The sequence below is a fragment of the Biomphalaria glabrata genome, chromosome 5 (assembly GCF_947242115.1).
Source record: "Biomphalaria glabrata chromosome 5, xgBioGlab47.1, whole genome shotgun sequence".
Classification (NCBI taxonomy): domain Eukaryota; kingdom Metazoa; phylum Mollusca; class Gastropoda; family Planorbidae; genus Biomphalaria; species Biomphalaria glabrata.
The window spans coordinates 30,328,404-30,348,515 of NC_074715.1; the positions used below are offsets into that span (position 1 = coordinate 30,328,404).

The 20,112-nt window shown below is 35.0% G+C and overlaps 2 protein-coding genes across 2 annotated transcripts; one reads left to right on the forward strand and one right to left on the reverse strand.

Moving 5' to 3' along the window:
* The first annotated feature begins 4,702 nt into the window (after positions 1-4,702).
* LOC106065055 (uncharacterized) lies at positions 4,703-14,027 on the forward strand. The gene is made up of 4 exons (XM_013223812.2): positions 4,703-4,847; positions 6,044-6,277; positions 12,073-12,161; positions 13,525-14,027. Exons 1-4 carry the CDS (start codon positions 4,790-4,792, stop codon positions 13,735-13,737), a joined length of 594 nt encoding a protein of 197 aa, XP_013079266.2. The 5' UTR covers positions 4,703-4,789; the 3' UTR covers positions 13,738-14,027.
* Positions 14,028-15,789: 1,762 nt separating this feature from the next.
* Positions 15,790-19,962, reverse strand: LOC106065060 (uncharacterized). Its single transcript, XM_013223823.2, has 5 exons — positions 19,939-19,962; positions 19,100-19,394; positions 18,301-18,531; positions 17,201-17,292; positions 15,790-16,257 (listed from the first exon to the last, which is right to left on the reverse strand). Exons 2-5 carry the CDS (start codon positions 19,365-19,367, stop codon positions 15,952-15,954), a joined length of 897 nt encoding a protein of 298 aa, XP_013079277.2. The 5' UTR covers positions 19,368-19,394; positions 19,939-19,962; the 3' UTR covers positions 15,790-15,951.
* Between the last annotated feature and the right edge of the window lie 150 nt (positions 19,963-20,112).

The following is a 20,112-nucleotide window of genomic DNA, read 5'->3' on the forward strand; positions in this document are numbered from 1 at the left end:
AGACTAGAAGCACAGACCTATGTATGATATAGTATATATATAGATCTGTGACTAGAACTTTAGGAGATTCACATTTTCGTAACACGACATTCACATGTCAGTGTGTGTGTGTGTCTGTCTATCTCAGTGTGTGTTTTAAAATATTCACATCTAACTAATCTAACTTGAACTTTGTGAAATGTACATATCTATGTCTGCTCTTTCTGTTTTAATCAATCAGCAGATATGTAAACCTTAATATCTATTTATGTATATATCTTAAAATCATAGAGAAAGAAGCTTTTTTGATGTTGACTTTGTGAATAAGAAATATATGGGCACACACACACACACACACACACACACACACACAGAGAAAGACGTACCAGTAATTTGTTTTGGAGGGCACTCCTTGCAACATATGACTCTCTTCAGGGGAAGATTTTCTTTTGATATGTTTTGACCTCGACCTACTGGAAAGTTTTTCCCAATTGCTAAATATATTATGAACTCATTTTAAAACCTTTTAACCTCGTTGTTTTTCCCCTCCGGTAGACAAGACTTTCTGGTAGCTAATCATCAATACATATCCTAGAATTATCTGTTTGCAGTCTCATTGACACAATAGATACAGATTTTCTAGAAGAATCTAAACCCATTGCATCTATCAATGTTTACGGCGCATGCGGATGATTGTGTCACTTCTATAGCAGATATAATCCGAAAATAGAACCCACTGCACTGCTTAGTATTTAAAAAACAGCTAACAAACAAATAATAAAGAAGAATTTCGTCTAGACTAGTCTAGAGTCTGTCGCCTTGTTGTCCATGTAGGTTGTGCGCGGTTGTTGTTACCGAGTTTAAAGTAAAGATTTCGGTAAAGCTTTATTATTCCTAAATCTTGAAAATTCGATGTGGAGTTCAAGATCTAGATCTGCATCTGGTTTCTGAACACACACAAAATCCGTGTGGATGTATAGTTAACAAGAACAACTTCCGTCCAAATAATCGACTTTTTTGTTTGTTTGTTAGAGCTTTTATTAAAAAAAGTATACTTCTATAACTAGGGCTAGTTCTATTTTTTAGAGATGGAATCGACAATGTGATGAATGAAATAGTTTAATAGGAAATTAAATAAACAGTCGAATAAAGTTCAACAGATATACGAAGCTAAATCCTAGAGACTTTGAGTGTGCACACTGAATACAGCGAATCTAGTGTAATGATTTACATGTTTAGTGGAGATAAAATTAAATACCTCTCACGGACAGACATAAGGAAACCAAAAAAAAAAAATTTAAAGGGCAATGTCCAATAGTTTCCTTGTTACACTAACAATAACACAGGTATAAAACTCGAGTGCATGTTTATAACCTCAAAAAACGACGTAATTAAATCAGCTTCTGTTTACACAAACTATTCTAGGGAGAGTCAACAGAGAGGTAACTCGTGGGGACTGCCAATAGACTAGAGTCACTATACGGAAATAGAACGCGGAGGTAGTTCAAATACTTTTGACTATAACCTGTTGACTGCACAGGTTCCGGTCAGTAGGTTTAAACATCAAAACGTAACTCCCTTTTTTTTTTTTCAAAGCAACACTGACGATATATCTGTGTGTGTTGAATAACAGAATGTTTTCCCGGATACTAAAATTTTGTTACGATGTTACATTTTTAGGTTTACGTTTAATGGTCATAAAGATATTGATGCCACAAGTAAGAGATTTAAAAATCCTTTAAAAAAAAGAAAGCTTATCTAAGGGAAAAAACTCCGCACTTAGAACTATATTTCTCAATAATGTAAAAGTTATTTCCCTTATTCGATATAAAAAAAATTACTAAAAATTAATTGAATAATTTGTTAATTTTTAGCGGCCCCCGAAAGGGGAAAAGACGCTATTAGTTTTGTGCGAAATGTCTGTCCGTCTGACCGTCTGTCCGTCCGTCCCGTTTAGATCTCGTAAACTAGAAAAGATATTGAAAATCCGACATCACAATATTTTAGACCATTCAAAGTTCTGATGCAACGGCTACTTTTTTTTTCTGAAAGCGAAAAATCTAATTTTTAAAATCAGTTATGCAAGCAGTTTTTTAAAGTGAAAAAGCTAATTAGTATGCATTATAAGTTAGACCTAATTTAAAATGAATAGTGATCTTATAAACTACATTTTCATAAACAATTTTTTTATTGCGGAAATTTTTTTTTTTTTTTTTTTTTTTTTAGGATTCGAATAAGAGATTGAGTCTTTTCAAAACAATTGGATCAATTTTAAGACATCAGTTAGGCCAAGGGAGGCGCGGTGGCTGAACGGTAAAGCGCTTGGCTTCCGAACTGGGGGTCCGGGTTCAAATCCTGGTGAAGACTGGGATTTTCAACTTTGGAATCTTTGGGCGCCTCTGAGTCCACTCAGCTCTAATGGGTACCTGACATTAGTTGGGGAAAAGTATAGGCGGTTGGTCGTTGTGCTGGCTACATGACACCCTCGCTAATCGTAGGCCACAAAAACAGATGAACTTTACATCATCTGTCCTATAGACCACAAGGTCTAAAAGGGGAACTAGTTAGGCCAGGTTCACATCTAACTTTACATTCACTTTCACCTATCCTTTGATCTGCGGGACCGTTGGGGCACTACACAAGATCTGTTAACCTTCTTTCTCCATTCTTATCTCTCATTTGTCTTTGATATAATTTCATTTGCATGTTCTTTCTAAAAATATTGAAGCCTGCCTGGATGGACCTTTTCGGGGGCCGATTTTGAGTTTGTGTTTCCACACAAACTGTTTTTTTGTAACCTTGTTTTAATTTACTCATGTATTTGTTAGGTACAATGTAATATTTTGAAGTTCCAACTTGATCCGAGAATGGGTGTGAGAGAAAAAACGTGTTTAATAATCTAAGGGGACGAATACTGAAGAATTAATTGCTTTCGTTTCTATCAAGCAAAATAACTAATTACCAGTAATTAATTGTCTTAATGGTTTTTTTTTAATTGATACATGTCTTGTCTATTCCAATGAATAATTGTGTAAAGTTTCAACTTGATCCGAGAATGGGTGAGGGAGAAATACAAACTTTTTACCAGACAGGCAGACAGAGAGATAGACAGACAGGCAGACAGAGAGATAGACAAACAGGCAGACAGAGAGATAGACAAACAGGCAGACAGAGAGATAGACAAACAGGCAGACAGAGAGATAGACAGACAGGCAGACAGAGAGATAGACAGACAGGCAGACAGAGAGATAGACAAACAGGCAGACAGAGAGATAGACAGACAGGCAGACAGATAGATAGACACACAGGCAGACAGAGAGAAAGACAGACAGGCAGACAGAGAGATAGACAGACAGGCAGACAGAGAGATAGACACACAGGCAGACAGATAGATAGACACACAGGCAGACAGAGAGAAAGACAGACAGGCAGACAGAGAGATAGACAAACAGGCAGACAGAGAGATAGACAGACAGGCAGACAGATAGATAGACACACAGGCAGACAGAGAGATAGACAGACAGGCAGACAGAGAGATAGACAGACAGGCAGAAAGAGAGATAGACAGACAGGCAGACAGAGAGATAGACAGAAAGGCCTACTGAGTTCATATAAGTTTTGCAATTTAAAAAATGGCTTTATTCTCACTAACTTTTAGGTAAAAAAAATAAATTTTTAATTTATTTTTTTTGGTTTGTGTGTATATATGTGTGTGTGATCATTTTTTTTTTAAATTTAAAAAATATTGATTCTATGCACACAAAAAAAGTTCAATGCTAACTCCAAGCTATCGGACCAGTAGATGGACGAGCTCATGAACTCAAGTCGTCCAAACAAGTTTTCATCCAGGTACAAATATAAAAACATTTCAATCTGGAATGCTTACCAAAAGAACCGCACACAAAAAAACTCTCATACTTTCTAATTTCAATTTTCATACTTTTTTTTTTAACAACAAAAAATGTACCGATTTGGATGCTTTTAAAATATATTGATGTCTTTGCTTAGAGTTTCCCTTACGTTTTAATGTTGATGTGTACACACTGACCAACATGATCGCTATAGAATATGGCTACTGTAGTGTTGCATCACTCAAAAATATTTCTTTATAGTACGATACGACATGAAACCTAATAGAGGTATTGATCTTTTTTTCCATTATGAAGGCCTATGCAACATTGATTTCAATAATTGCTTTTATCACATAGAGTCATAAAACCAAGCCAAAATTATTTTTTTGACTGTTGTTGTTTTTTTGGCATAAGTTATTATTACAGGAAGTTAATTAATTACTCATTTACAATTTGATATTCATTTTTATGTTTGTGTGTTATTTGAGTTATAGAGGTTTCGTAAAAATTTGTAGAGCCTACAAAGAAATGACCTTAAAAAGTATATTGGCCATAAATCCTTAAAGCGATTGAAAATTGTTCTACTTGTATTCGAAATTGAACTGAGATTTCCTACACGCAGTATTCAGACACATGTAAAAGAACTAAGTTTGATATCGAAATACAAGTGAATGTTTAATCTTTGTATTATTTGATTTGACCACTTTTAGTTCATAATAATACCGACATGGCATAAACAAATCCCTCCTTCGAGCCTTCTTTTGGCAGCACGTCGTGTTGTGAGCGTGCCACACAGGATGAGAACCGCTGAGGTACATCGATCTATTTATCAATGAGAGTGGTCAAGCAATCTCCAGAGCGAGAAACGAGGATATAAGAAGACACACTTGTTTCCCCGCAAAGTTTTCTACTGAATATATTCCATATCTGAGGTTTCTTTTTTCTTTCAGATTTTCAAAATGTTGCAAGGTCTTCTGTTGGCTGCTTTGATTGATTTGGTTTTTTCATCGGTAGCCAGTAAGTCGCGAGTTTTAAACGTTTTTTTAACTATTCTAAAACTAAATATTCTAAATCGTTCAAAAAATATGAGATGACTTTATTGAACTTTATTAAATGATATTGATTGTATACTAGATGCATTCCCCCCCCCCAAAAAAAAAAGGCTTGAATTTGAATGTCCATGAATTCTAGTACCTGTTACGTGGAATTAGAACGGTCCGCTCTTTCTCCCTCTCTGTCTCTCCCTCCTTCTCTTTCTCTTTCTCCCATTCTCTCTCAGGATCCCCCTTTTCTTTTACACTCTGCGCATCGTAATGCTCTCCCATGTAGATATTTAAATTGAATTGAGCAGCTCCATCTATCTCCCTCTCTTCTTCTCTCTATTTCTCTTTCTCTTCACTCCTTCTCTCTCTCTCTAGAATTCCACACTTTTTGCACCCTTTGCATCACAGGTCTTGTCGACACAGACTTTCGCCGCGAATTGGAACAGCCTGTTTTTTTTAACGCCCTATGCCCCACATGCACACACAATTTCGGTCCGTAAATTCTAGAATCACTTTTCTCTCCCAACTTTACAATAAAAATGTTCGTGTGACTGTAGTTAGCAACAATCTTTTGGTTTCTTCATATCGAAATATTTTGTTACTTTTCGACTCCTTTCAGCTGTATATCTTTCTCTCATACTTCTTCTCTTTTCCTTCTCTCTCTCTTTTCTGCATCCTATAAATAGTAGGTAGGCTTACTAAAACAATATTGATAGAGTTTAACAAACTGGAGGAAATCAGCCCATCAGTGAAATTACTTCACATCTAGAAACAGCTTTGACTGCAAGAGACTCGATAAGAGGATCTAGATTTAGAAGACGATGCACACCATTGTATTCAAGTTTTAAATGAATGCGGAAATACCCGAAAACCTTTAGTCCGTTCAAAATAAATATGTTCTCGTTCTCTAGCCAAGTTTAAATGTATTTCTTTTTTATTTTACTGTAATGTATTAAAACGGTCAAACTCGAAGTTTTCCTAGTGTGGTTATCGATCTAGTAAATCTTTTCCCAACGATGCACACCAACTGTCAAATTTCAAGAAAAATCATTAGAGCCGTATTCGAGATCCTTCCTCTGGTTCCACCCAGAAGGTTTTTCCCACCCAGAACTTTCCAAAAGTTATAAGTTGAATATTGTAAAAATATAATTATACTTTGTTTTTCTTCAGAAGATTATGGCCTCACTGTATGCGCCACTGCGGAATCAGAGTTGAGCGTTCAGCCTGAAGCTTGTCACAAGTACTACAACTGCTCCGACTCAACCCCACGTGGTGGGCTGAGTTTGCTGGGGCCCTACGAGAAGATGTGTCCGTACCCTCAGTTGTTCGATGCGACCGAGTTAAAGTGCAAGACTTTTAAAGAAGCCAACTGTGGACCGAACAGAATAGTATTCAAAGACAGGTGTACGGCTTTCTAGAATGGAACGTTCAGATATTACGTTACGCCCAAAAAATTACTTTTTGCCCCCTCCCCCTTGTAAATAAATCGTAACAAATTTTCATACACTCTCGCCCCTTAGTCGATACGTAATATCCAAACGTTGTAAAATGTAATTTTGTCGAAAGTCGATAAATCTAAGTGACTTAACTAACCTTTTCTTATAGAGTAAATACTAACTCCATGAGCTGAATTTAAGGAAGAACCAGTGCTGTATCTAGACTTGAAAAGGACTTATGCCATTTGAGATACGGGGCACTTTTGTGGCCCTTTATAAGTCCAGATTTTATATGTCAGTGCTAAATATTCCTTGGGGGCCCTAAGCTATTGATTGTGCTGTCTATAGGTAGATCTGGCCCTTGGAAGAACCTATTTAAAAGAGACTTATACAAACCTTCAACAATGTTTTTAATAAACGGGAAATAAAAGGAAAAAAAAAGAAGGGACAAACTAGATGTCTATATTCAGTATCCAGGTAACATGCTAAGTTTATTTAGGCTGTCACAGCCATCAAGTCTTTTCTTAAAATACACCAAGAAGTAATTGCATAATTTAAAATCTTTTTTTTTTTATTTGGTAGTTTTAAGATTAGGCTTACGCAAGAGATCTATTATTACAATTGATACTATTCATTTCAATTTACAAATGAAGTCAAACTAAACTACTACATTGATCTTCACATATTTCCTTGTGTAGGGTTACATAGAAAACGTGATTATACTCACTGTGACATTGTTTTGAAAGTTCAACTAGGGCCGGCTTTAAGCATAGGCAGACTAGGCAGGCGCCTAGGGCCTTCAATTGGTGGGGGCCTCGCACAAGAACAAAAATTTTCCACAAAACAAATTTAAAAATCTGGATCAGATCTCCATCACAGCAGAGATGTCTACTAGCCAAGATCTAAGTATCTACTATAACTAACACAGCAGAGATGTCTACTAGCCAAGATCTAAGTATCTACTATAACTAAACACAGCAGAGATGTCTACTAGCCAAGATCTAAGTATCTAGTATAACTAACACAGCAGAGATGTCTACTAGCCAAGATCTAAGTATCTACTATAACTAACACAGCAGAGATGTCTACTAGCCAAGATCTAAGTATCTACTATAACTAACACAGCAGAGATGTCTACTAGCCAAGATCTAAGTATCTACTATAACTAAACACAGCAGAGATGTCTACTAGCCAAGATCTAAGTATCTACTATAACTAACGCAGCAGAGATGTCTACTAGCCAAGATCTAAGTATCTACTATAACTAACACAGCAGAGATGTCTACTAGCCAAGATCTAAGTATCTACTATAACTAACACAGCAGAGATGTCTACTAGCCAAGATCTAAGTATCTACTATAACTAACACAGCAGAGATGTCTACTAGCCAAGATCTAAGTATCTACTATAACTAACACAGCAGAGATGTCTACTAGCCAAGATCTAAGTATCTACTATAACTAAACACAGCAGAGATGTCTACTAGCCAAGATCTAAGTATCTACTATAACTAAACACAGCAGAGATGTCTACTAGCCAAGATCTAAGTATCTACTATAACTAAACGTTTATTTGTGAAAGTTAAGATGTACTTGTTAGAATACTTTTGTTAGAAGAGCATTGTTGCTTCCTATTGGTAAACATGTCAGAACGTTATATCGAGTCTGATGCATCCATATGCAAACGAAATGCCAAGAGGTTAACTTTTTACAATTTCGTTTCTCATCACAGTTGATTGTTTCAACCAAACGATTGAAATTGGGTTATTTTATTGACAAGGTGTTTCACTTTTATTTTCTATTTTATTTGGGGCCGAATTCCCTTCGCCTAGGGGCTCCAATTACTTAAGGCCGGCCATGGTTTAACTATTTTTAGCGGCCCCCGTAAGGGGAAAAAGCCGCTATTAGGTTTGTGCAAAATGTCCGTCTGTCCGTCTGTCCGTCTGTCTGTCTGTCCGTCTGTCCGTCTGTCCGTCTGTCACACTCAGATCTCGAAAACTAGAAGAGATATGAAAAATATTATTTCATCATTAAATGCGGCTTGAAAAGTTTAGGTGCAACGGCTACTTTTGGTTTTCTAAAAGCAAACCGTTTAATTTATAAAATTAATTATGCAAGCGATTTTTTCATAAAAATACACCAATTCTAAAACAATTGGTAAATGTAAGGGAGGCAATGTTACAATAAGCTAACAAAGATGGACAATTGTTGTGTATTTTTAGTATCACTAAGTCAAATATATTGATAAAATGTACAAGAAATGTTTACAACAAATATAAATAATAGTTAAAGGTGTTTTTTCTGGTCAATTAGCTGATAAAATTAAAAGAAAACATTTCTGTTTGTTTATAAAGGCTAATAATGCATTTTGTATGTAAATATCACGCACATTTTTTAAAATGGTCTTTTTATGCAGCGACTTTCGTGCAGTAGCGTAACGTCGCAACTTGACAGGGTGCTACACCAATTCCTTAAACTTTTTTAAAAAATCAGATTTTATTTATTTTTTGTTTAGTGCCCCCATCCAAATAAAAGAAGATTATTTTTGTGCGTTTTGTCTGTTGGTCGGTCTGTCCGTCACGATTAGATTAACAAATAACACTAGAGGCTATTGTAAATTTGATTTAACCTTTAATTTTTCATTCAGAAATATTGCAATAGTTTTAAGTATCTATAATAGATTGTTCCGGATGTTTTGTGAAAAACAAATCAATGCTAATGAATATTTGTTTGCTCTTCTAACTTATATTAGATTTTATTTCCATGCTTAAACGTTGCAAGAAACACACGATCTTTAATATATTGTTCCGGTTTTTAATGTAAATAGCAATATAAATGCTAAATTAAAATATCTATACAGATTTATATTTCATTAACTATAAAGTTGTTCCGGATATTGTTTTATAAAAAATAAATTTTGTCAAATGATTGTTTGAAATCGCATTATTGACTAATATTACACTTATATTCTTTGACACAACGTCACTATAGTTTATTTATCAATATCAATTGTTCCGAATTTTCAATTTAAAACAACTTTATGTCAAATAATTTTTTTTCAAAAATATCAACAATAGGTTATTCAGGATTTTAAAATAAGAAAGTAATTAACTAGAAACGACTATTGAAAATCAATTTTTAGACTTATTTTACAGTTAATTTTCTTGTCGAAATATAATAAAAGTTGTTTAATCGGTAAATAATGTTCCGGATTTTGTTTCGAAAAAGAAATCGAACTACATTACCTTAATTTTCTTACAAATCGTCGCCAAAAATGATCCGAATTTTATATGAAAAATCTAATAACGCTAATAAATGTTTGAAATCCCTCTTGTAATAAATAAAACAAATATTTTTCTCATTTACGAAAATTGGTTGTTCCGGATTTTTTATGAAAAATAGTTTAACATTTAACTTTCTAGCTAAAACGTTAGAAAATCTAATTATTGTTAATATATATTATGCTCCGATTTTTAAGGAAAACAACTTCCTAACACCAAAGTATGGTTTGAAAAAACCTCCATAAGGCTATGGTACATGTAATTTTCATAACAGACCATCCCACAAATTTAATTAACGGCATTTGATTAATCTGGAATTCTTATTTTCTCTCACTATAAATATATAAACATTCGGAACAATCTATTATAGAAACTTAAAACTAATGCGATGTTTCGGAAGGGAAATTAAATTTTAATCAGATTTTCAATAGCTTTTAGTCTTTTTTTTTTCTCGCTATTAACATAACGGACAGACAGACTGACAGACAAAACAAAAAAAAGCGTCTTTAATCCGTTTATATATATATATATATATATATATATATATATATATATATATATATATATATATATATATATATATATATATATATATAAAGTGTAACTAGCCCATCAAATGAAATGCTAAAAGAACAAACTCGGTGCACCAATGTCTATGATCCCTCGAGAAGCTGCTCGTAAAGATTACATTTTTTAGTCTAACTAGGACGTGTGACGTAATGGAATTTTTTTCCTTTGACGTCATATAGAGTTAATTCTTTAAATGAAATGCTAAAAGAACTCACTCGGTGCACCAATGTCTATGAACCCTCGAGAAGCTGCTCGTATAGAAGACATTTTTTAGTCTAACTAGGACGTGTGACGTAATGGAATTTTTTTCCTTTGACGTCATATGGAGTTAATTCTTTAAATGAAATGCTAAAAGATCTCACTCGGTGCACCAATGTCTATGAACACTCGACAAGCTGCTCGTATAGATGACATTTTTTAGTTTAACTAGGACGTGTGACGTAATGGAATTTTTTTCCTTTGACGTCATATGGAGTTAATTCTTTAAATGAAATGCTAAAAGAAATCACTCGGTGCACCAATGTCTATGAACCCTCAACAAGCTGCTCGTATAGATGATATTTTTTAGTCTAACTAGGCCGTGTGACGTGGTGGATTTTTTTCCTTTGACGTCATATGGAATAAATTCTTTAAATGAAATGCTAAAACAACTCGGTATAGTAATGTTTATTAAACCTTGTAATGTTACTCGCATTTTAAAAAGACATAATAGCTAGATTTAGATCTAATCTAGATTTTATACACTAGATCTAGATTTTTTTTACACTAGAGCTAGATTTTTTACACTAGATCTAAATTTTTTTCTTACACTAGAGCTAGATTTTTAAAACTAGATTTAGATTTTAAGTTCTAATTAAAATCATTATAGAATCTAGATTTAAAATTTCTTGGTCTAGTTTGGAATGTTTGTTGTTCTAAATTACATCTATATTATCCCAAATATATATTTTAGATCTAGATCTAGTAGATGTAGATATTGAGAGTGCTAAATTAGTAGTTTAATTTAGGTAGATTTACATCCTCATTCTAGTTCCATTTAGGCCTAAATGAAAATGCTCAATACCAAAAGATTATCTAAAATCGCTCTTCTGACATATTGTACATATCCAGTAGTTGTCATTCCGTAATGTGTAGGTATATTATCAATTGTAGGCTATTAGTTTGTAACTAGTTTGTCATTAGATTAAGAGCAATGCCTGGTCGTGCGGTTAGCGCGCAGGACTGATTATCTCTATGGTCTCGGTTTCATACCCTGCTCGATGCCATCCTCAGTCGACCAGGGATCCGTCTCCCACGGGGGCCGCCTCTGAGTTTGTGTGGCAACACAAACTCTCTTTGTAATCTTGTTATTATTAGAGTCATGTCTAAACCAATCCTATGTAAGTAATGCACCGTGGACCGTGGCTGTACAGTAGCGTTGTTAAGTTGACGGAAGTCAAGTCTACTTCCTTCAAACTCAATCCCTGAAAATGATTTATAGATCTAACTCTAAATGGGAAATAAATTACTGTATAAAAAAAAAAGAATCTTGAATGTAAACTACATGGCTACTTATGTCTCGGAAGACAATGATGAAGTCCAGATGAATCGCTTTCCTTTCGTCTGAATATTCTTTAAAATATTGTTTAGATGGCCAGCGTATTTGTTTACACATCTTTTTAAGGTATTGAACTAAATTTTCCCGGAAAGCCCAGGTTTAGAACGTAATATAATCTTTAAATCTTTTCTAACCTACTTAAACAGTTTACTGGACAAAGTGCAGTAGTGCGTGACATTTAACTTTAATTACCAAGTTGGAGCCCGTAGATTATATTTAGTTTAACATGAAATAAAGAGGACAAATATCTTGAATAAATGTCAAAATACATGTCTGAATACTAGTATTTTTTATAGTCATTGTTTCTCTCAATCAGGTGACTATACTCATAATGGTTGTGGCGGACACTGTATAGCTTGTGACAGCATGTTTCCTTCCTGTGTTGGCCTCAAAGATGGAATGAATGTAAGTAAGTTAAGGCCCTTTCCTCATTACTTAGTATGTAGTTATTTACTTATGTATTCTCTTACCTACAACAAAGGAATTGAACTAGGAAACGGAAAACAATGCTTTCATCGCTCTTTCTTTAATTAGATATGTAATCATCAAATGTTCCTCCATACGAGAATATTGTCTCTTTAGAGGGTTCTCTTTGAAGTGGCCTCTCCTTTTAGAGCACTCAAAACAAGAAAAAGCTATAAATCACTTTCAAAAAAGACAATGAATCCTTTACATCTTATAGTGCGATTATTTCGCTCTTACTAATTAATAGTTATCCGCCCCCCCCCCCCCCACACACACACCTTTCCGAGAAAGAATTCTGGTTAAGTGAATGTACAAATCTACTAGACTTAATAATCTTCCAATGATAGGCCTTTAGTTCTAGGCTTAACAGGCTGCTCAAAATCTTACTGAACATTTATGTATTGAACTCTTTAATGACTAGGCCCTACATGCGGAAATAGCAGAAGACGTATAGCCTGTTCAAGAGAAGTAATTTCTAGTTCTCGCGCCAAATTTAAATTGTTTTTCTTTTCATACTTTGAAAAACTCTAAAGATCAAACCAGTGCCAGTGTGACAAACGAATTAGTAATTGTTTTCCCAAAGATATACATAACAGTCAAATTTCTAGGAAAACCACTAGAGCCGTTTTCGAGAAACGTGTCCGCCCATGAGGTTCCAGGTTTTGCCCACTCTGAATGTCTGACTTGAATAGATGTATTGTAAGACTAAGACTAAGATGGCTTTATCTTATGGAAATTTGTTGTGATTACAAGGACTCTTTTCTCATACAAAGACAACACAACAAAACATACACATAAATAAAACAGGCACAAAATAAAGAATTCATACAGCGACTACACACAGGCATCTTGGTCCTTATCATGTTTCCTGATCAACGAGTGGCGTTGATATAGTTTGACCGAGTGAGGTACAAACGAGTTTTTGTACCGATCTGTTCTTGTTTTGATTGACAGCAGTCACCCACTTCGCGACGACCTGACGTAGTTCTAATGGAGCGGGTGGCCGTTCTTAGACACTTTTGTTCAAAAATAATATTACAATAATTAGTTTTACATTGAACCAAATATGCATAAGTAATAGGTCTGTATTATAATAGCTTTTAAAATCAAAAATCTCAAAATGTAACACTCTCGGCTTTAAAAATATAATTATAATAAGTTATAATAAACAATAGTTATATATGAATTGTTTTCCGATGGCTCTATAAATCATTCTATTTACTTTTTTTTCTTATAACTTTAAAACTTTTTAGTATTTATTTATTAAAGTTTATCATAAAATCACTTGCATGGTCATTCCCAGATTTATCCGCTCAGAGAATGGACTCCACATTACATTCAGTGCGACACGGAAAGACTTAATGACACTTATGTCTGTAGTCCTCACCACCCCTCAGGGACAAGTAGACTTTTCTCGCCTCTTAAGTCAGAGAGTGTGTTTCTGTCTGGGAAGTGCCAAACAGTGAAGGCGGACGGGCTCCAAGCTGCGAAGGGAAACTTGATGGTTACCACGTGACCGATGAAAGGCCGGACATTTACTACACTTGTCCATCAGCTGAGGTCTACTACTGTACCCCACCAACCATTTTCCTAAGTACATATAACAGTTGTGGATAGAGGAAGACTATCGCCAGATCTAAGAATCAATCAATATTAGCTGCATGTTTACTTTTAAAAATCACAATCACCTTTGTCAAGTGTTTTATTTTAAGTTGATTGATTGTTTCTTAGCTGAGTTTGGATGGCAAGAAAAATAAAACAAAAAGCATTTACTGCCAGAAATAAATTTGGATTGAGCGTATCATGGGTCTATTTGTATTCGAGTCTTTATGCATGCATTTTGCTTTGTATAAATCCCATTTGTCGGGTACATATATATATATACATATAATTCTCTTCATGGCTCAAGAGTTTGGACACGCAAGAAGTAAAGGAAAGATCACTCTTTTATTTCTGCAAGTCGGACGGACTAGAGTTACCCTACGAAATAAAAAGGGGGGGGGGGGAGAACAAGTAGTGTTCACACGTCTCAAAATAGCAGGGCGGACCGTTGTGACCAAGAAAGATCACTTTTTTTATTTCTACCTCAGGTAGTTTTAGCGGAGAAAAAAGAGAGGGGGGGGGGGGGGGAGAACAAGTAATCTACTCTGTATTCACCCGTCACTAAATAGCAGGGCCGGGCTCAATCTTTGTGGGGCCCTATGCCAAACGTATTTCGGGGGCCAAGCTTGGGTAGGAATATAGATAACAAGTGAAATTTAAGAGTTTGTATTAGACAAAATAAATTCGTCTTTGCATTTTATTCATTCTTTACCTACAGAATTACTTTTCGAGCCTTGTTGACCTCAAGTAATTCTTCATTAGTTTGAGGCGCAAGAAGCTTCTTTTACCAGATTCCATAATTAACTGTATTGCATAATGCCGTTTTTTTTTTTCATCGCGCGTAGGATTGGCGTTTTCCATTTTGAATGACAACCCAGGAAAATTTTTTTTTAGTTTTCAAAAGATTTTAATAATTTCCAAAGATTTCCACGACTTTTTCGTATATTTTGCAATATCAGGAGATTTCAAGGAGCTCTTGGTAAATCAGGAGGTTTTGGGAATTCTGTTATAAAATAAAATGGCCTATGGCCGGCCCTGCAAAATAACGCATTCGTTGATACGACGTGGGTCAACTAGTTTTATATAAAGAAATAAAATGGTACTGTTAAAAAATAGGTGAAGAACGTAACTAATAATAAAACAGAAAGACTTGCGCTATTATACTAAATTAATCTAGCATGTCCTATTCAAATCAATGACTAACACTTTAGCTTTGTCTTTAAGTCTAAAGATGAAATAGAAGTGCACTAATAGATGTGTCAGACCCGCTTGACCAAGATCTACATATTTCGTCACATTCGATGCAGACGAATCAACACTTCCTAGAAAACTCCCGAAACAATCTAAATGAGTTTGTCTTTTGCAATGACCTCTGCAGTGCTAGTCACTGCCAAGAACATATCAAAAGGCATGTCAAGGAACCTGGCATAGTTTGTGAGAATTAGATCTATGTCAGTTAGATGTAATTGCAGTTAATAAAACACTAAAGAAAAAAAAGATAAGATTCTTGATTAGAGAAAAGCAGATAAATAAAAAAAATAATACACCAAAGAAGCTTCTCAGAGAATATAAGATTGACACGTCGAGAGAAAGTTGATGCAGTAAGCTCCAGGTAGTCTCGAAATATGGAATGAAACAAAGCTCATATCTCTACAAGTTATAAACTATTTTTAGTTTTTTTTCCTTGGTCAGTGTGTTGTATATACATTTGGTTTACATTTTATATATGATTATATGTGTTAGTACTTATTTATACCACAAACATCGTTTGTCATTGTTTTATTTTCTTTATTGCATTCATCTTACAAATCAAAAAAGCATCACACAGACACACACACACACATACACACACACACACATACACACACACATACATACATACATACATACATACATACATACATACATACATACATATATATATATATATATATATATATATATATATATATATATATATATATATATATATATATATATATATATATATATACAGACAGTCGGATTAATTCATACATTTGAATGCAACATTATTTTGGATAAAAAAAATTTTGAAATGAAAAAAAAAGGATTTTCTTCAGATGATTCTTATAAATTACTTGTTATTATTAAGTTAGTTGTCAATTGCTTAGCTACAGCTCCCATTTCTGAAGACAGTTCCCACAGGGCAGTAGGCAACGACGGCCCCGGGACAAGTGTAATAGACAGCAGGGTTCTCGTCTGTTCGGTACTTCCCAGCAGCCTTTCCATCACAGCTCGGCTCAAGTCCGCCTTTGTCTCTCGGGACTTCCCACAGGGACACGCAGGTTTTCTTGACGGGAGAGTAGATACCAGCGCCACCTACAGGAGCACTAGGGCACATTAATCTGGCGTTTATCGTTCTTTGTGTATCGCACTCTATATAATAGGGGGTCCACAGGCGCAGAGGATGCTCCTAAACATGAAATCAACAATATTAGAAAAAACAAGATAACAATGTTATATTGAGTTTTCATTCAAACTAGTAGACAGCCTACGTGGGTCCGCTTTTTGGTAATGGATGCAGAAAAATAGACACGACAAACACAGGGTGAAATGTAATTTACTATTGAGCTTTTTTTTTTTTTTTTTACAGATGAATATGTTCCCATCGACGGGTATCAATAGAGCACATCGCTAATGGTCATTCCCACACAAACTGTCTCTTAAATCTTGTTTTAAAATATGTCAAAATGTAAGGCACACAAAGTTTAGACTTGATAACTACAGTGCACAATTAGGGTGACAACTCTAAGTAGCTGTAACACTTAGATTCTTAAAAGCACATGGTATGCATTATATCTAACTTAAACAACATTATCTTTGACAAATAACAATAAGTATGTAAAGTCAAAATTACTTATTCACCTTCATTACGGACAATATCTCGGTAACTATTTGAATATGAACTTTGTCTTGTTTTAAAAATGGTTATGATCATATTATAATCTAGAACAATAACTCAAGCAAACGGTTGGCATATAGAGTTAAACAAAAATGGTTGGAGTTTAGAAGACTCAAAGTTACGATTGCACTGATATTTCTGACAATGCTACAAATTCAGGTGAAAACAGATTTCCAATAACATCTGAATTTTTTTTTAAAAAGCTAAACGAGAAACGAACACCCAGACAGACGGTCTGACAGACATAAAACTAGTTAAGTTTTTTTTCAATTTATCGAGGACGTTAGACAAAAGAAAGATTCAGCGTTTCTATATGTTGTGGTAGTATTTAGATAGATATTTCCAGAGGGTGGTGGTTGAGGCGAAGAAGAAAGTAGGTTTTAAACTGAGGCAGTCGGAGATACTTTTGACTAGTCCAAACTCGTTGCATCTAGTCTTACGTGTCTCTACTTACATGAAAGCCATCAGAAAGTCCTGCACATGACGGAAGTCGGTCATTACAAGGCTGGCAATGGCTAGTTCCACACAAGTTATTGACGTAGGCACCTAGAGACCAAAGAAATATTTTTCTTACTGAACACAAAAAAACAACTTTATTTTTTTTAAGATATTCATTTACACTTCGGCAATAACATTTCAATGTGGACCCACTGGGAACACGTGCCAACTTGAAGTGGTGGTGGAGAATAAAATGTTTTGTTTAGAACATGAAAATGTTCAACAGCTGTAATGAATATTTAAAATTGTTATACAAGTCGATTACTGTCTATAGAAATCCTCTACAGTGAAACAGCGTTAGCTCTACTGTAAAGACCCTCTAGATTATAATTACAAAACAAAAGTGACTGCAAGTTTGAAGGCGTACCGTGGGAAGCGTGGTCAAAAGGCTAAATACCCTTGGCTTGGCTGCCTATGAAGGGGCTTGAGGTTCGACACCCGACTCGAGCAGAGTTGTGTTTACTGAGCGCCTAAAGGCAGCACAGAAAAACCTTCTCCCAGATACCCCCTCCCACCACTGGTCCACAAATGAGGTTGGTCCATATCGCTCTGAGCATGGAAGTAGCGCTATATATAAACGCTATAATTTATTTATTGCAAGCAAAATATGTGAAACACAGTAATGCAGACGAATTAAAAGATGTGCCTGTGTTCACCGCATGACAGAAACAAACAAACAATTGCTTATTCAGTGGAAACGTAAGTCAGCATGGCATGTCACTCCAGCATAACATATTGAAATGAAACAATCAGTATCGTTTTTTTAACATTATTGTTAACCGCCTTCAATCGTCAGATGACTATGGATTATCTTGAAAAATTCTTGTTGTGATTGTAGTACTCTTGACCACATACATTATAGGTCAAAGTGGCGCCTGCCCTGGTGTTTGAGGAGCCAGTCTTAGATTGTCTCGTTTTTCAATATCGTATGATATCGTGACTACCTGGTCCCCTTTATCTTGTTACTATCTCATTTCATAATTGATTTGAAGCAAATAAAGTCATCACAGAAATAACTTTTAAATTTGTATCAACTGTGTGCCTGGATGTACTCACAAGGTTCAACGTCTGGATTTCTGTAAGGGCCGCAGTAAGCTTCTTTGAAAGATTTGCATCGCCTCTCTACAATGTCAAAGAGTTGGGGGTAAGGGCATTCACTTTCAAACTCCTTCAAGAAGCCTCTAGGATCTCGAATCGAATGGTCAGAGCAGTTGTAGTATCTTTGACAAATTGTTGGGTGACCAATGAGTGTTGCTCCTCTAGAACATTCCCGTACAGCGTTCTCTCCTGTTGGTCAAAATATTGAATAAATTAATACATTAATAAACACGTCATGGTCTTGAATTATATATTACCGTCTCTTCATTTATTCTCCAGTTCCAAGTAGAATGTTAAGGAAAGAAGAACACACTACACCGCAATACTCTGTGTTAGCAGAACTCAAACAAGCACAATATCAAATATCCTTTAAAAAAACGAGGCTTATCTAAGGAAAAGAACTCCGCATTATATATCTCAATAATGTAGAAGTTATTTCCCTTTATAAATATCAATAATTCATTGACTTTTTGTTTAAATTTTTAATTGATTAAAAATTCACGTAGAATCTAATAATTTTTGGGTGATACATAATGCCAATGAACAGTAGTTATCCAATTATGGAATTCACAACAGAATTCACTTTTTTTTTTCATTTCTTCTTAACCCTAACCTCTATAACAAGATAACAACGACATAAAAAGAAAACGAGTTTTACACCTGCACGAAGACATTGAGCCTCTGTAGTGACAGAGAAGATAAATATCAAATAGTACAAACGTCATGAAAGTTTCTTAGTGTTATTCTAATTACTCACGGCTGCAGGTGTCGTAGTGAGAGAACTCAGTTGCACAAGCGTTGAAGACATTGCTAAATCTTGTGCCTGGGGCACAGTACGTCTGGTGAGGGACTCCAAAAGAACACGAGAAAAAAGATGTACAGTCGTCAGGATGGACGTAGTAGAAGGCCCTTGGTGCTGGAATGGCAGCGCTTGGTTGCGGACACTTGTTGGGGACATCCACGGGGACCGAGCAGACGTATCCAATCAGGAAGAAGGAAACACAAAAGTTGGCACAAAAAGGCATCGTGATGATTGGCTGTGTTCAAAGTGTCTAAGAAATGTACACATTTAGGTCAGTTATAAATGGTACAAAATTTAGTTAAATGTGTAAACACGAGGTAATTAAAAACTCATTTAAAAAATATGATGATATGATCCCAATTATGAAAAAAAAATGTTATTAATCTGCAATAATAACTGCAATATATGTTGTGCCAAAAATAATTTCATGTATTTTCTTTCGTTCTAAAGAGATCTAATTCATGATTATACATCAATACTTCATGAGCTTCGCAGTCGCCAAATACAGGTGTCAGTGAATGTGTTATACAAAATGCATATTGTTCTAACTTTGTAATATCTACACATCTTTGTCTCTTTCTCTCAATCCATTTCTTGAGTCTAAATTTAGAACAATCATCTTTTTAATAATAAGTTAATTTGTTTTTATTTATTTGGATTGTCATTTTTCATATTTAATATTTGTCATTCTGCAATCACTGCTAAGTATATGACCAGTCGAAGAGAAGAGAGAGAGAGTATGTCAGAGGAAGGGAGATTATAGGCTGTAAACTTCAGTAGTCGCGTTGACTTACCTGTTTCTTCAATAACAACTGTCACTGTTCAAGATTTATTCTGTTTATATATTTTGATTCGACCTACTCGAACGCTATTAATAGATTAATAACCGTATTTTATAACCAGTCAACCCCCTTTTATTTTTTTTCAATCGCCTCGTTGTTTTCACATCCGGAAGACTTCCGGGTAAT

Coding starts and splice junctions, on each gene's coding strand:
- LOC106065060 (XM_013223823.2), bottom strand. CDS start 19,367: ATGCCTTTTTGTGCCAACTTTTGTGTTTCCTTCTTCCTGATTGGATAC. Junction 17,293..18,300: donor AAATCCAGACGTTGAACCTT/GTGAGTACATCC, acceptor TTTGGTCTCTAG/GTGCCTACGTCAATAACTTG. Junction 16,258..17,200: donor GACTTTCTGATGGCTTTCAT/GTAAGTAGAGAC, acceptor TTTCATGTTTAG/GAGCATCCTCTGCGCCTGTG.
- LOC106065055 (XM_013223812.2), top strand. CDS start 4,790: ATGTTGCAAGGTCTTCTGTTGGCTGCTTTGATTGATTTGGTTTTTTCA. Junction 4,848..6,043: donor GGTTTTTTCATCGGTAGCCA/GTAAGTCGCGAG, acceptor GTTTTTCTTCAG/AAGATTATGGCCTCACTGTA. Junction 12,162..13,524: donor GCCTCAAAGATGGAATGAAT/GTAAGTAAGTTA, acceptor GGTCATTCCCAG/ATTTATCCGCTCAGAGAATG.